Genomic DNA, 17,523 nt, shown 5'->3' on the forward strand with positions numbered 1-17,523 from the left:
TTGCTGAAATTTTATACAAAGCACAAATGTAAGATACTCTGTAATACACTGCCAGTCAGTTATGGTGTGAGGCAGCATGAGCGTGTTGGTCAGGCGAACACCAGCCGGGCTTAAAGTGGAACCTGTATTCTCATCAGTCAAGGAGACTCCCTGGTATCCCTTCCCTACCAGTTTATCTCAGTATCTGGTACACTTATATTCCTTAATATGACAGGTGTGCAGTCTGTCATCATCCAAAGGATATAAGTTAAAGATGATATAAAGGTGGAAGATGAAAAATTAATCACCAAGGCATTGGTTCTTGGAACCCTTCTTGGACCATATTATCATCACCATAGAAGGCTGTCTAGCATCTTTTTCTTCACAGTAAATACTTAATACTACACCTTGTTACTCTTGTGTGTGCTATTTATATCACATTTATCAACAGAGATAGCACAAATAACATACATGAATATTGAAGAGATGACATAAACAAATATGTTACATTGCCAGATACGGAAATATCTGGCAGGGAAGAGGTACTAGTAAGCTTTCCAACTGTGCAAGAATACTGCCCCCTACCCATCAAGAAAAGAGCCCTTATGTAGCAGTGAGGCCATCCACTGTGACACTCCAGCCATGAGTCTGCTGGTGGACACACATACCTGCTGGCTGCTGGGGCTTGTACAGTAACTTCTCCTGACTCAGTGCAGGGAACAATGTAACCACAAAGATGTTCATTTTATTGACACACAAGAATGTCTTTTTCTATGTTAGTAAGATGTTGTTGCACTTTTCCTATTGCGAGTCCCCCCAGCAGTGGTCTGGGCTGAGACTTGCAGGTGTTCATTATTGTGCAGGACCAACTGATTTTTTAGTTACTGGTTCAGTACCATAGCATGAACTGGGCCAGTCAGTAGCGAGAAAATGCCCATGCACATGTACATTTGCAGAATTTTCCATGTGATGGCAGCAGACAGATGTACAAAGCCTCTAGTCAAGCCCTCACTGCAATAACACAGACGATTGTGGTGCGCCCCGACCCACCTGTGCTGTAGTGTAGCCAATCGTGGCAGCTTAATACCCCTCATCCCCCTACCCACCTTGAGGAGTGACACTCAACCCTTCTATGTCTCCCTCAGGTTTCACTCAGATTGTGATATTCACAATAAAGGTTTCTTATATTATCTAAAGTGTATTGGTGCCTAAACAGTCTGAACAAGGTGAGAGACTTTTCAGAACCAGGTTATAACAACATGGCTGGAACTCTTGAGCCAACAGTACACAGTAGTGCACTTTTTTTTTTTTTTTTTTTTTCCCCCTGGTTAAGATTGACGTTTCAACAAGATGCCACAGTGCTACCTGTTACAAGATCTTGCTTTTAATGAAATCTTAACTATCCAGGTGACATGTAACAATATCCATGAATAGTATATGGTACCACAAAGATAATGAGTTCAGTATTTTACATTTTTTTTTTTTTTTTTTTTTAACTATACTGTAACATGAATATCAAAAGTCTGCTGAACTTAGGGCATTATCATTGTCATCGTAATCTTCCATTCATCCATCATCCAATCCTATGCTGCCCCATGAGGAGCGCAGGTGCAGCCAGGGGCTAGGCAAGTTGGTCCTGACATTTAAGATGAGTGACCAGCCTCACTCCTCCCTTAGTGGCATTATGTGAACAATAAACCCTAACCACCTCTTGGATATAAACCTACACAAGCCCAATCCGACTAGAGCACCTTGATTACCCACTGAACCACCAGGCGCCATACTTTGGTTATATGGTTACAACCCAGTGCAGTAAATGGTTTCCTGGTGTACAGAAAACCATTTGGTTTGTCACTCAGTGTACAGTCACCCACAGGGGGAAAGAAGAAGAAAAAGTGATGGAAAGAAGACAGAAGAGGTAGTATAAAGCCACCCGTAAGCAGAAAGAAGAGGAAAGAAAGACAGAAGAGGAAGGAAGAGAGGAAAGGGCAGACACTCAAAGTTGCACTACATCAAGTGAGTGGCATAATCATATTTTCCATGGACACATGGGTGGATCTGGTCCAGAACAGGACAGTAGGGGGAACACCCAAATCTCACTCCAACTCCAAAACTAAACCACACACTTGGATGTCCATCAAATATTCCTTGTTTCACTTTTTTTTCTTTTTCCCCCTTTAGCATTACACAGCTTTCCATCCACACCACTCATTAACACCTGTAAAAAACTCGTTTATGAAACATTTTCTAGATTCATGTATACCATAGATGCTGCAACAGCTTTTGCATGTTTTCATTACAAAAAGCAGTTCAGATACAAAACTATGCAAATTAATGCTGATAAAACAATGAATTATATAAATTTATTATATAATTATATACTTATATGACAAAGCAAAGAGCCACTTTTTAATACAGTACAAGATATTTGCCAAAGACAGCCTTTATAACTGCACAGTTAACAATGTGAGATGCAGGTAATGACTGGATCAACAAGTTTTCACATTTCTCTTCCCCTACCCTTCATTAACTGTCTCCTATGTATTACCTGCGATCAGAGACTGTGGGCCTGAAGATATGCTTTCATGTTTGTTTTATACCGGGTATTTAATAATATTAATACAGTATACACAAAACAGGCTGTATGCTGCTGAACGGTATATGTTTTCAAATTTAAAGTACCATACTGCAATGAAAAACATTACAATTTTGAAAAACTGTCTGTGGAGTAAACTTCCTTTAATAACACCTCTGCCCCTTTATTAGTCTATAGTTTCTTTAACAACATCTCTGCCCCTTTATTACAGTCTACAATTTCTTTACTAACACCTCTGCCCCTTTATAACTCATATTGGTCAGTTTTGATTTCTGTGGCATGATGAGCTGTTTCACCTTAAACACAACCTCTGGCACCTCTGTCTCCATCATGGATACCAAAAGGAAGCACCCTCGATTAGACCCCAGCCAGCTGATGGCTTCTTCACCTACAGTTTTAAGAACTACGTCACTGAAAGTTGGCTTGCCGGCCTTGTGACGTTCCTGGTCACATTTAATGATGTAGGTCAGCATTTTTGTGCTGTGTGCCAATTCGAGTATATGTCCCTCAATGCCTGGTGCGTAGGGATGGGCAAGCATCTCACCCAACTTATGGAAGATAGTTATTCTCTCAGGTCCATCTAAAGTCCGCAGTGCTGCTCCTATGAAGAGTGTCCAGTTGGTGTTGACAGCCCAGGCACCAATATTGCCCAACAGCAATCTAAGGATGGGCATACTGACATATTCCTGTAACTCTCGCTGTCTGATGTCCTTGTCCTTTTTGCTGTGTTCGTTGCCATCACCCTGAGCGAGAACAGCCACAACAGGGGGCTGGAAGAAGGTGGGCGAACGAGGTGCCACCAAATACCTCAGCACTCGCAGGCCAGAGTCGGATCCAACCAGTTCATCTAATTCATCCATCAATTCTGACAGCACTACCTTCTTCATGAACTGGGTGTCATCCATACAGTCAAATGCTGCCAACAACACCATATGCCCATGTTCCTCTTTGGCGATCTTGACAAAGTGCGTTCGGAATGACTTGAGGATGGTCTTTCGTTCTTTCGTGGTACCATGCCACAGACAGATCATGGCCACTCTAGCCCCATCTCTTGTGTGAATAATGGGTGCCAGACCCTCCTTCAAGGCCTCGATAATCCCAGCACGGTCAGGCGCCGAACAGTGACTGAGAAAATCTCGTAGTAGTGTGTGCACCATTGTATTTGTAAACACCCCTTTGTCAATTATTGGCTGTAGGGCTTTACGCAGATCCTTCAGAATGTACTCTTTCTTCTCCGGGTACTTTTTAAGAGCATCATCTAAACACCTGATGTCATCTTCATGAAAAAGTCTAAACTGGGGACCATAGAACTCCTGCATCATCATGGACCGCTGCTTAGCATTGGCATAATCATTATAACTAAGCTCTACCACATCATTTGCTATCTTATGTTTCATCAGTTGTGCTACTTTACCTTTAAGAGAAGCAATAACATGATCTTTTTGTGGTCGGGTCCCGTACCTCAAGATTTTAAGCACCAAGAATCGGGCATATTCCTTTTTCGAGATACTGACTAATTCATCTTTAATTTCCTCAAAGACCAAAGTGCGATACTTCTCGCCACCAGCAGCCACGAGTGTCTCTATGACCCTAACTGTGTCATGTGCAAATATCAGAGACTTCACCTTTCCCTGCACCAGTGAATGGAGCTCCTGGCACAGCTGCTGCTTGCGTTCCTTCTTGCAGTTCCCTTGCCGCAGCTCCTCCCACACCTTCTTGGCCTTCACACCCAAGACATAGCGCTCGTTGCCGCCTACTGCCCTCTCCTTCCGCTTCCGTTTCAGCTCCTTCTTATCCTCCTTCAGCTTCTTCCAGTCTTGCTTCACTGGGCCGAGGCTTTCCTCAGGTGTCCTTTTTCTACCCTTTTGGCCATATTTGCTCAGAAGTTTCTGGACATAAATTGGGTCAGCTGCAATAAAGGAAAAGACAACTATATCGAAATACTGGTAAGCTTCTATGAAAAGCCTACTGATCATCTTGTGGTACGGTACCAAAGATAAAAAGGCAGTAATACATCATCACAGTGAAAGGGTTAAAAAATCACTTAAGAACCATGTACAGTAATATATTTTTTTCTGATCTCCAACCTGAGAACATATTTTTCATTACCAGTAGCTATGTTTATATTGGGAGAACTCTTTCAAAGTTCAAAGGTTGGTGAAGACTACCACTATATCTAATGCTTATCATTCTCTCTAAAGCTGGATTTTTTTTTTTTATAAGAATGTACAATACAATAGTATTTGTTGAAAGTTAACCCCTGCACAACAATGATGTCTCAACCTAATCCTGCTACCTCCACATGACTTTATTCATCTTAGGAAGTATCTCTGCAGTGAAAAGGTTAACAAATACTTTATCTATTCCCTCCTGCCACAAAACAAAATCTGATTATAGCAAGAACAAAACATCTACAGGGAAATATGAGGAGGTTTGGCTTTCAGGTGGATGCCATAGCTGCTCTACCCACAGTGCACACTGTCACCATGTGTAGACTTCGTAGTAATGGACGAGAGTGAAGAGGTAAAGTGGAGTTGTGGCAAATTTAGTGTTGTTCACATGGGGCACGGGTAACATCTGATACTCAACCCATTCAATCCGATGAAGTATTCATTGTTTTACTCTAACTCCAGATACAATTCAGCCTTACACATTTCATAGAAAAATATTAAAAGTCTCCATTAATCCCTTTAGTGCTACAGTACACATATCCCCTGACCTGAATGAAATTGGAGGTAGCAAAGAATGAAATGAATAATACCAGTATACTGACTAGACTGAATGGGTTCAATCATGAACCCTCCTAACACAATTTTTTCTTTTTATTATGCTACATGGAAAGACACCAGTATCTTGTCCTTAAAGGTTAAATGTGAGTTATATCTAGTCCCTCCAGCTTAAGTGAGTAAAAATTACCCGCATGTAGTCATGAACAATACACTATAAAAAGATGTCACTAATTAAAAGGGGTTTATCTATTTATAGCCAGATGTCTTAATCTCTTTAGTGGGGGGCGCGGTAGCACAGTGGTAGCGCGCTGGACTTGTGATCGGGGGATTGCAAGTTCGAGCCTCGCCCGGGCTGCCGTGCCGGGAGGGGTAGCTCCCTCCTGTAACCCTAGCGGGGCTATATAGTCTAATACAGGGCTTAGCTCGGGGGAACTCCATTTCTCCCATTTTAATCTCTTTAGTGGTGGCCATGAACAAATCGCCTCAATGTTATCCTGTCCCCTGCCATTTCACTACCCTCCACCCAACTCACACACACCTTTCCACTCCATCCCTCCATCTCATCCTGTTCCCCCTCCCTCTCCTTCCCTCCACCTCACTCACATACACTTTCCTCATTAGTCTCTCTCTCTCTCCACATGGCCAAACTACCTCAAGGTATTTCCACATCCACACCAAAACGCTCCTTCACCACATTGGTCAGTCTGTCTCCATGTACGGTAACATCAAACTCATTTCCATTGCCCTCTTGACTGTCACAGATATATACTCGGAGAATGTATATCTGTGTTCAGTAAATGTTCCACTCATCCACAACTCAATTCCCAAAACTGCTCCTTCCGAGCCCTCCAATGAAACGGGTTCCGTTAAACCTAAAATTATAGTCCTGTATTGTCCAGTTCTGGCTAAGAAAAGTTCTATATATCACCTGCAACAGTTTCTAGTGGCGCCACATAGTCCTCTGGTGTCCTGCCGTCTTTAGTTTTTGGTGGCTTGAGTTCCATCATGCCTTAGTGAAACAACGCCACCCAAACAGCAAGGTAAAGAGGCGACGGCGTGTTTGTGTTTTGGGTGAGAGGTAAGCCGCAGCGTCAGTATTTTCACCAAGTTGAATATTTTGAAGAATACTTAGTCAATATTTATTATTTTCTATGAAAATATGTATTTAATGTATCTGAATGACTTTAGAAAATATCAGCTAGTCTATCAACGTATTACAGTGGAAATAACAACAAACAGAGAAAATTGTATTTATGGGTACACTACGTAATTTTTCTTTATTCAGCGCTGCCGAGTTGAGGATTGTTGACTGCGAAGCTGCCGGTCCGTTCAAGGTCTAAAGATATCTTTTTAGACCTTGGATCCGTTAACGTCAGGTTTCGAATTTTGGTGTCGGTTTCTGGCATCACTCGACTCAGGTGTCCATCCACCTTTCGTGGGTTGGTAAGTAAAACGAGTACTAGGTCTAAAGATATCTTTTTAGACCTTGGATCCGTTAACGTCAGGTTTCGAATTTTGGTGTCGGTTGCTGGCATCACTCGACTCAGGTGTCCATCCACCTTTCGTGGGTTGGTAAGTAAAAGGAGTACTTGGGGAAACACCTAACCTTAAATGAAGTAACTGGTAACCTATAATGCAGTGGCTACCATCTCAGGATAATGATACCTAGATGAGCAACGAGGGCATCTGCTTAGAATCTGTGGGCGTCTGCACCCACCTTTACCAAATAGCATTGAAAAAAAAAAAAAAAAACATTAGGGCTGTTGCTTTCTTTCCTTTGTTCTCTTGTGTACTGGCCCCTGGGCTGAAATGACCTCAGGGAAAAGGAAATGTTCCCCCGAGCTTGACTTTATTATTATATCATACAGCCCTGCAAGGTGACGGGAGGGCGCTACCCCTCCCGGCATGGCAGCTACCGGCGAGGCACTCACGACCCCCGGTCTCGAGTCCGACGCTCTGCCACTGAGACTCCCTGCCCCCGAGATGAGAGAAAATGAATGATAGGAACGGATGCTGGGGGTACTGTATTCTAGAATATGATTTCCCGTTAAATTTGCATTTTGGGACAGTCAAGGTCATTCTGATTTTTAACCTATGATATAACCTATAATATAACCATACCCAACTAAGTTAACCTAACTACCCTATCAGATAACCTAACCTAACTAGCCTATATGAAGGGTGTGACTGTCCGAAACTCCAGGAATACCGATTTTTCGCTTTCGTGGGGTTTATGCGTGCTGTATTTTCATAACTGGTCCTTGCTTCTCTCTGTCACTCAAAATAAACAAATCTGGAGAGGAGCAATGTATATGAACAGAGGACTGAGAGGATTAAAAAATGGGTTTATCTTCTCCGCCCTTGTTGCGATTGTAACGAAGGCCACAAGGAAAGACTACCAATAATGTAGATTAAGGACGCATAAAGTCAGATTTAAAGCAGGTTTAGTAAAACTGGCAACTGATTCGCTCAGGTATGAATAGATGCCAAGTAAACATTAAATAAGGTTCCCTACGCATTACTGAAATAACTGGATAAAGAATTACAGGATGTCAGCAGTAGAATTAGATGTTCACAAAATAGAATGTAATTGGTGTTAAAATTACAAAGAAAAATATAACAAATGGCGAAGGATATACTAGAAAGAAAAAACTTTTGGCATCTGTAGAGGATGAAGGTTGGGTGGTTGTGAGGTGGAGACTCCGTGCCGCTGGAGCTGCAGTGAGCCACAGGCAAGGCTGTTAGTTAGGTGGTGTGAAACTTTTATCTGCTTTTAAACACTGGCGGGGATATTACAGAGATAGCATAATATTTTTGATAACATAACAGTGGCTGAGGGTGTATTAAGGAGAAAATGTGGCAGCCAACCCACCTACAGGTTACAGGTAAGTAAATGCTGGAAAGTGATTAGTGAGTCACTTTCTCAGGTGTTCATATCACCGTTAGTTACCTCACAGGGTTAAGAGGTGGCTATTGTTCTGTCATGACGCATTTCACATTTAAAGCTAGAGTTTTTAGTGCCCTTGTGACGAGTGAGTATGATTGTTTAATGGAAATACAATGGTTTAATGAGGGTGCTAACTTTTGATAGTGAACTTGACCCTTGACCTCATTTCGCAAGATTCCCCGCATTATTAATTTCCATAAGGTGTATCACAGTCATTTTATGATGCAGATCATACATATTCTACTTAGTATAGTTTGTTTATCTTTATGGGAGTCATAATTACTGGCAGTTTGAAGAGTTGAATATTAATAGATTGTTTTGGGTTGTAAGGTACGGTTGTTAGTTCAGATTCACAGTACAGTACTGTATACTGTAAGTAGAAGTTTTGGGATTATTACAGTTTTGGACAGTCACACCCTCTGTTTAGGCTAGTTAGGTTAAGCTAATTTAGTTAGGTTAGCTTATCTGGTAGGGTAGGTAGATTTGATCAGTTAGGCTAGTTTAACTGGGTTAACTTAGTTGGGTAAGGCTAGATTAGGTTAGAAATAAAATCAGAATAACTTTGACTGTCCAAAAATGCAGATTTTCTGACATTTTTCTTACGATGAAAGCCAGATCCATGTTTGCCAGCCTTTGCTTGTAGTCTATACTGTTACAGGAAGCTGTTTTGCTCATGAGCATGCAGAAATAATATTTGAAGGTTTTTAATAGTATTCCAATTTCTTTTCCAAAGCTCTAGTCCAGTAAAATTATTTTTGCTTGAGAATTCATTGTTTGATAAAACTGCTGCACGGGCACCACAGTTCAAACTGCCTTCTTAAATTCTCATTCTTAAGGAAAGTATTTGTAGTACATAGGCAAAGCAGGAAACTATCTATCTATCTATATATAGCCCGACGTCCTAATCCCGCAAAGGGTGGCCGCAGACAAAACGCCTCCAAGTCGCTCTGTCACCCACCACTGCTTGTTGATTTTAGACTACAAAGCGTATATAGAATGAGCATATTTTGCATATTTTATGGTATTTAAAGCAACGTTGGGTCTGGTTAGTACTTGGATGGGTGACCACCTGGGGACACCAGATGCTGTTGGCATAATGTTCTCCCTATGTGTCAAGTGGGGTTGGTGGAGGATTAGTGCCCCTCCCTGTAAAACAATTAACTCTAAGCCCTTGGCGACCCCGTTCGGGATACATTGCGTCTGGCAATGAATGATGAAAAAAGAAGCAGCCAGGACACTCCTGACAGCTTCTTTACCAATAGTCTCATCAAGCTAACCTACCCTAACTGGGGACTTTTCCCCTGAGACCTTCTATGTTTTTACCCACCCAAGATTGTCAATAAACCTAATGTTGGAAGCTCCCAACTCCTATTAGACCAAAACTGCTAACTTAACCTACTGTATTGTAATAAATCTGTGAAACTGTCATTTAAATAGGAAATTTGGGAGACATGGGCCCATGTAGTCAAGTACCAATCATTGTTTTTAGTAACATTTGTCAAGATACCATAATTACGTAATACGGGTAGGAAAGGTTTAGCCTTTTTGTTTTGTTCTGTTGTATATTGCTGTTGTAGGAAACAGGACTTTGGTATTGTAATGGAGCCCTATTTATTTGCATCCATCAGCTTTGAGTTTTTTTTTTTTTTTTTTTTTTTTTTTTTTTTTTTTTGAGAATCACATCTTTATTTTTGTTCTGTACAGTATTTGTTTTTCTAGATTTTAAAACATTAGCCTATCTTGATTCAGCAGTTTTTTGGTAAACAGTTCTTGGTAAACTACAGTAATTACTGATAGAAAGAATAATAATTTTGTTTTTAATGGCTCCAACATGCATAATGATAATAAAGTATGAATGCATGGTGCTTTTCATCATCATCATCTCTAGGAAATCTGCAGATCATTAAAAAGCTGATTAAGGCTGCTTTGTTATTATTTTTTTTCTCACTCTCTTCTCTACTACTGTACTTTGTATACAGTATATTACCATGTATGTTCTACACCACATGTGGTCTTCTCCTACGAACATTAACATCAGTCTCACTAAGAAACTTTCTTCGGCAGTTTTTCCATCACTGTGTGTTCTTTATTGTCAGTTGTAAACATCTTGACATTGTGTGTGTGTTTAGTTTGTCATTAATGATAGCCTATAGGCTATTTATGCAGATTTTCTGCATATCATGTACAGATGATAGTATCAGTTTTGTTTTTAAAGGCTCCAACATGCTTGCATGCATCGACCTTGGTCACTTAATGTCGGCTGTCCATGCTGCTCGATCTCCGGCAGCCTCTGTATTCAGTCCCCTATCTCTGAGGTCATGCTCAGTGACTTCATCCCAGGTCTTTTTTAGTTTACATTTTGCAACCCTACCCTTGACGTTAACACTTCTCACTTTCTGCATTCAGTTGTCATCCCCCTTCCACCACATGCCTAAACCACTTCAATCTACTCCTCCTCATCACAACACCAGTACACTCCAGCCTCATCCTACTTCTTAACTCTTCCATCGTAAACCTAGCCCCCTCCAGGCCTTGCACTCAAGGATGCACAGCACATCCATTGTCAATTCTGTACGTTTGGGCCTGCGAATATCCTCTTCCTTTACTGCTCAGGTCTCACTACCATACAGCATTACACTCCTAACACATGCCGCATACAAGGATCCTTTAGCACGGAGGGAGAGCCCCCTCTTTGTAAGGAGAGGCAACAGCTCCCTGAACTTTTTCCAACCACTCCTCATTCTAGCCACAGACTCCAGCCTAGCCTTGAGCACTTAACATGTCTCCTAGATAACAAAACTCTCCCACACACTCGAGACTCAACAGCAAGATCAATCCTTTAATGTCTGACTATCTTCACATGCTTTCCCAGACACACAGCACACTTGAAATCAGCATTATCTTGCAGTCTACCTCTAACAGCACAGCTCTTGTGCACCTATTTATCTCAAACAGTGCACAAGATGGAATTGCTGTACTTCCCACACCCTTGTGGCAAATCATACATGGCCACTCTCCCACTTTTTTGACACTACCGCCATTAACCCTAGATACCATCATCTTTGTTTATCTGCATTTACTCCCAAGCCTTTGTGTCCCATACCATCTCTCCACTACCTAAAGTATATTCGCCTCCCATTCTTCTTTGGAATCAACACCAAATAATTTCCATACAACATCTCCAACAGAAGTCCATTTCTGAAGTCATGTGAGAGGGCTTCAAGTACCATGATTAACAACAAGGGGCTGAAGACTGACCCCAGATGCACACCAACATTCACAGAAAACTCATCACTCAAATCACCATTCACTCTTACCTGGGTGCGAGCACACACATATATACTGGTAGCTCAAAGCTCGATTCACTCCTACCTGGGTGGGAGCACCCACTTAACCATAACACCCTGACCTGCCAACTCCTCAATCTCAATCTTTCTCAATGTCCTCTTCACCACCTCCCAAGGGATTCTGTCAAAGGCTTTCTCCAAGCCAGAAACAAAGTACAAATCGCTTTTTTTTTTCTTATACCATATACTGTACCTTATTTTTTCTGAATGCCGAACAAAGAATATACTGTATATAGTATAAATGGCGTCAGTGGACCCTTTCCTTGCATAACCTAAACTGCATGTCATCATTGTTCATTCTTTCTCTAATCATACCTTCTAGGACTCTCTCCATTACCTTCATTATCTTTGTCAGGAAAAAAACTTGGTTACAAATTTTCATGGTTCCATTGATGTGAAGAACCCTAGTTCCACTTTGTTCTTGAAGTAAAATAAAAATTTGTGTAGCTACAGTACAATTCATCTCCAATACCCAGTAAGACATGAGTGTACATTTTCTTAATTTCATTCATTTTTGAACTAGTGATTATGGCCTGCCACCATACCTAAGCAGCCATCTAAATCCTAATGTAGCCATGTTTGTTAGAAGCATAATCAGTTATAGTTCTTTCACCTTAGCCTGACCCTGAGCTTCGTCCTATTGTGGCTTATATCATGTAACTCAGTGGCGGAACTGGGTATTGCTACAGCTCTTCATCCTTTTGGTAGCACATCTTTGTGACCACCATCATATTCTAGTCCAAATCAGTTGTTACAACTCAGGACTGAAGATGGAAAGATGACAGTTTTAGACCAAGTTAAATGAATGTAGTCATGGTTGTTAAAAGTGTGATAAAGTAGCATTATAGCTACTTGTTAAAAAGCAAAGCTTCACATATGGTATTAGTTGTTTTAGCAACCACCAGATAGTTTTATTCAGTTTAGGAGTTGCCTTTTGTGGTATAAGGGTTAATAGTAACCTCTTTGAACTCCAACAATGGTAGAAATGTTAAATGTTTTATTCAGGTTACTGCCAGATGATTTATCCAGTGTAGGAGTGGCCTGTACACCAGAACAGTGGATACTGGTATGCTCTGTTTTGGCAGTAAATGCAAGGAGAACCTTACTTATAATGTCTATCTGTCTATCTATTGCCAGATGCCATAATCCCATAAGGGGTGGCCATTTGATTTTGAGTTATTTGTTTTACAGGGAGGGGCACTAACCCTCCACCAACCCACTTGTTGACACATAGGGAGCACGTATGGTTTGGTTATATGGTTACCACCCAGCGTTGGAAATGGTTTCTTGGCTTACAGGAAACCATTTGGCTTGTCACTCAATGTAAAGCCACCTGTAAAGGAAAGAAAAGCAATAAGAAGTGATGGGAAAGATGGGAGAAATAGGAAGAGAGGAGGGCAGGCACAGAAAAAGAATGATAAAGGCTAAGGAAGAAGTAAGCAGCACTACATCAAGTGAGTGGATGATGGTCACCACTGGTGAATTCCTGTAAATAAATATTGCATACACTGTAGCTATAATAAAACTATTTGTGTAACAGAATCTTTGGTGTTTGATGTAAAGTACAGAGTTGGTATTCCCTGTTTACTCAGTACTGGTACAGTAATGCATCATGTGCTTTGAATTGAGAACCACCATACAGTTTTCCACTAGAAACTGCAGTATACATATGCCAATGATATTAATGTATTACTTACTGACTGTACTGGTGATCTGGTGTCATTGTGATAAGAGATATTGTTTTGGTACATGGACTTCATTGGCCTGTTTAGCTACTGCATTCATGTAACTACAGGTACAGTTTTGACTACCAGTGATTGGTGTATCGGAGATTAAGATATCTTAACCCCATGAGTTTAAGAGGTCCCCTCTAAGCTGAATGTCATCTTCTAAAAGTACCATTATGTGAATTTTATACATGATAATTCGTGCTGGTGAGGGAGTTGGTCAAAATGTACCACAGTAGTTTTTGCCTCATTTACCTGGGGAAATCTCTCTTAAACTAAATACATTTCTTTAATACAGTACTAGCCATTAAAAGTGCCTCATAGTGAAAGGGATGAAGGCTAACCACATTTTATTTGCTGACAGACCAGTAACCACAGTACCCTGTACTTAAACCAAATCATATATATTGTACTGCACTCATAGTTTGCAAGTATGGTAACCCAGTTTTTGCACAGTACCATTGTACTGCACTCATAGTTTGCAAGTATGGTAACCCAGTTTTTGCACAGTACCATACTCATTAAGCTTTACATCAGTTGCTTTTGTTGTGGAGAGTAAATAGTGTAAAGGTTATATTAAACACTACACATTAGACTGTACAGTAGTCATTAATTGTATATTGCAGTATCATGTAGAGATTACTGTATGGCACCAGTAATTTAAAAATATCTAGTTACTGTAGTTAGATAGGAAGGATGATGATGGAAATACCTGTCCTGGTACTAAACATATGTACTGCATCAGGCATAGTGATGACCTATAATAGTGTGTCAGTTACTCACAAAAATGCTAGTACTGTATATAATGCATTAGATATACAGTAGAGAGGGGGGTGTGAGTTGGGAGCAGGGCAGTGAAATGGCAGGGGACAGGGCAACTTGGAGGCGATTTGTTTGTGGCCACCCCAAACGGGATTGAGGCGTCTGGCAATAGATAGATAGATAGATATACAGTACGGAGTCCCACCCTTCCCCACCCCACCCCTTTTCTAAAGCTACATGGTAGCCAGGAACCTGGCCATCTGTTTTTTATTCAACTTTTCCCCAGCCTTTCTACCTTGCCTCTTGGATCTGAATATGATTGAGCTCTCTCCCAGTAATAGCCAATCCCACATGACCCCTTTAGAGATATAAGGGACATGAGGATAAGCCCCGGTACAGTATATATATTTCAAGGTAGATAGCCAGCTTATATCCCTAATGGCATTAGAAGTGATAAGGGAAAAAACAAGTCTCCTTTGGGAATCAGACTTTTGCAAGGATGTCGCTCTGGTTGGAGCATTCTCAGCACTTGACCATCAGTGTGCTGGTCATTTAACAGGTTACAGAATCAATGAGTAAACAGTGAGACGGAGGGGGGTGCAAGGAACAGCATGGTGGACAAGAGGTGAGACAGGCTGTGGCACAAAAGAAGAAAGCATACAATGAATGGATGAGAAATAGGGGCGTGGAAGAAGTTGAGAGGTGGAAGAGAGAGCTATATGTAGAAAGAAAGAGAGAGGTGAAAAGATTAGTAAGAGAGAGTAAGAAGAGAGTAGATGAGGAATTTGGAAGGAATTTGAGTGTAAAGTGGAGGGACTGTAAGAAAATGTTCTGGAAAGAGGTGAAGAGAGTAAGACAGGGTGGAAGTGAGGTTAGCAGGGGAGTGAAAGATAAAAATGGTAGATTACTAGTCGAGAAGGGAGAAAAAGTGAGCAGATGGAGAGAACACTTTAAGGAATTGTTGAACATAGAGGATGGAAGTAATGTGAGTATAAGTGGCTGGGGAATGGCTGGGAGGAGGAGGGAGGTGAGAAGACAGGAAGAAATCAGTAGGATAGAAGTTGTGGAAGCAATGAAGAAAGTTAAATTGGGGAAAGCCCCAGGAATTGATGGAGTGTGTGGTGAAATGCTGAAGCATGGGGGAGAGATAGTACTGTAGTAGAATGGATGTGAAAGATGTGCTGATTGGCCTGGGAGGAGGGTGGAGTCCCGGAGGATTGGAGGTTGGGTATAATTATTCCCTTGTACAAAGGAACAGGGGAAAAAGAAGTGTGTGGTAATCATATGGGCATTTGTCTTCTTAGTATAATAGGAAAAGTGTATGGTAGGATACTTATTGACAGAGTTAGAGAAAGAACAGAGGAATTAGTTGGAGAAGAACAGGGAGGCTTTAGGAAGGGAAAAGGTTGTGTAGATCAGATATTCATTCTTAGATCTTTAGTGGAAAAGTGTCTAGAGAAGGGAAAGAAGTTGTATGTGGCTTTCATGGATTTGGAGAAAGCATATGACAAGATGGATAGACAAGGATTGTGGAAAGTATTAAGAATATATGGAGTAGATGGGAAGTTGTTGAATGCTGTGAAGAGTACGTATGATGGTGCTAAGGCTGCAGTGCGTGTGGATGGTGAACTAAGTGAATTTTTCTCTTTGAAGGTTGGGTTGAAACAGGGATGTGTCATGTCTCCATGGTTGTTCAATCTGTATATGGATGGGGTAATAAAAGAGGTACAAGGTAGGGTAGTGGATGTTGGAGTGGCCCTGGTGAGAGAGGATAGTGTTTGGAAACTCCCTGTACTGTTGTTTGCAGATGATACTGTGTTGTTGAGTGAAGACGAAGGGGAGCTGGAAGGCTTGGTGGATGTGTTTGGGAGAGTGTGTAAGAAACGGAATCTAAAGGTGAATGTAGGGAAGAGTAAAGTGATGGTCTTTGAGTGAGGTGAAGTAAGTGAATGTACAGCGAGGTTGGATGGTGAGGAATTGGAAAATGTGAGTAGGTTTAAGTACTTGGGCAGTGTGATGAGTAAGGATGGAGGTTTGGAGGGTGAAGTGCTTGAAAGGGTACAGCAGGGAAGAAAGGTTGCTGGTTCTTTGAAAGCAGTGATAAGAAACAGGGAAGTGAGCATGGAAGTGAAAAAGTTACTACATGACAGTATTGTGATACCAACTCTAATGTATGGAAGTGAAGCTTGGACGTTGTTGGAAGGACACAAGTCAAGAGTGAGAGCAGTGGAAATGAGTTATTTAAGAGGAGCCTGTGGAGTCACGTGGAGAGACAGGCTGACGAATGAGGATATAAAGGAGCGTTGTGGTGTTGATGTGGATGTGATAGGAAGCGTTATGAGGAACACACTGAGGTGGTTTGGCCATGTGGAGAGGATGGAGGGGGAAAGACTGACGAAGAGAGTGTATGTGAGTGAGGTGGAGGGGGGAAGAGGGAGGGGAAGGCCGAGGATGAGATGGAGGGATGCGGTGGAGAGATATATGAGAGAGGTGGGGTGTGAGTTGGGAGCAGGGCAGTGAAATGGCGGGGGACAGGGCGACTTGGAGGCGATTTGTTTGTGGCCACCCCAAACGGGATTGAGGCGTCTGGCAATAGATAGATAGATAGACAAGTCTCTCCCAGCCACACCCCATTTCTCCAGCTGCGTGGCAGCATGGAATCTGACTGTTCATGTTTTTGTACACTCCACATCCACCCTCTCCAACCTTTGTACGATACCTCAGCCTCTGATCTCAGCATGAGTGAGCACTCATCATCCAATGGAATAATGCCATATTTTCTCATATATGGTGCTGATGCTACCTTTTGAATTGCAAAATATGACTTGTATGAAAGGAGTTATTAGGGATGTTATTAACCCCTTAAGTACATGAGGTTTCCAGCAGCCATGCTGAATAAAATCTGGCATTGATAGGAATGTGATTAAAAATATGAATTGTACTACAGTGCATAATGTGACAGTTCCAAATACCGGTACCCATTCATTAAAATGATGCTGTATTTATTCTTGCCACTTCCAGATAATTACAGTCATCTAGACCTTTTTGGGTACAGCTGATAGTGAGGGGGGATAAAGGAGTTTATAATCCCTTCGCTAATCTCAGAAGCTGGATAAAAAAATTTGATGGTAGCAAGAATAAAATTTATAAGGTGTCATTTTAGTGAAATATTTGGAACAGTTGTTGCATTAGAAGTGAGCTGTAAGTACTTGGCCTAGAAATGAATGACACTGGGTTTAATTTCTCTGCAATGATGAGACCTTAGGACTGGATCTCATTTTCTCCGGTTTGTAAAACTTTGAGACATTACGTATCCTTTTAGCTTTATCATTAGTTGAAATGAAATCATGCCCAGGGTTTCTTACAGAACAAAGACAATTTCCTGGTAGTTTGAAGTTTTTCTTAACTGTACTAGAAACGGTATCATAGTGAATTG

At 41.3% G+C, this 17,523-nt stretch overlaps 2 protein-coding genes across 2 annotated transcripts in view; one reads left to right on the forward strand and one right to left on the reverse strand.

The window, feature by feature from the left end:
• Nucleotides 1–2,386: 2,386 nt before the first annotated feature.
• peng (Pumilio and CPL domain-containing protein penguin) lies at nucleotides 2,387–6,373 on the reverse strand. The gene is made up of 2 exons (XM_080280940.1): nucleotides 6,233–6,373; nucleotides 2,387–4,484 (listed from the first exon to the last, which is right to left on the reverse strand). The coding sequence occupies exons 1-2, from the start codon at nucleotides 6,309–6,311 to the stop codon at nucleotides 2,788–2,790; spliced, it is 1,776 nt and encodes a 591-aa protein (XP_080137066.1). The 5' UTR covers nucleotides 6,312–6,373; the 3' UTR covers nucleotides 2,387–2,787.
• Nucleotides 6,374–8,158: 1,785 nt separating this feature from the next.
• Nucleotides 8,159–17,523, forward strand: part of Rip11 (Rab11 interacting protein) — a 76,038-nt gene continuing 66,673 nt past the window's right edge. The window contains exon 1 of the mRNA XM_080280810.1: nucleotides 8,159–8,189. Coding sequence (XP_080136936.1) covers nucleotides 8,159–8,189 — 31 coding nt within the window. The remainder of the gene's footprint in view (nucleotides 8,190–17,523) is intronic.

The sequence above is a fragment of the Coenobita brevimanus genome, chromosome 86 (assembly GCF_032717465.1).
Source record: "Coenobita brevimanus isolate Jiangsu-jjx chromosome 86, ASM3271746v2, whole genome shotgun sequence".
NCBI classification, from domain to species: domain Eukaryota; kingdom Metazoa; phylum Arthropoda; class Malacostraca; order Decapoda; family Coenobitidae; genus Coenobita; species Coenobita brevimanus.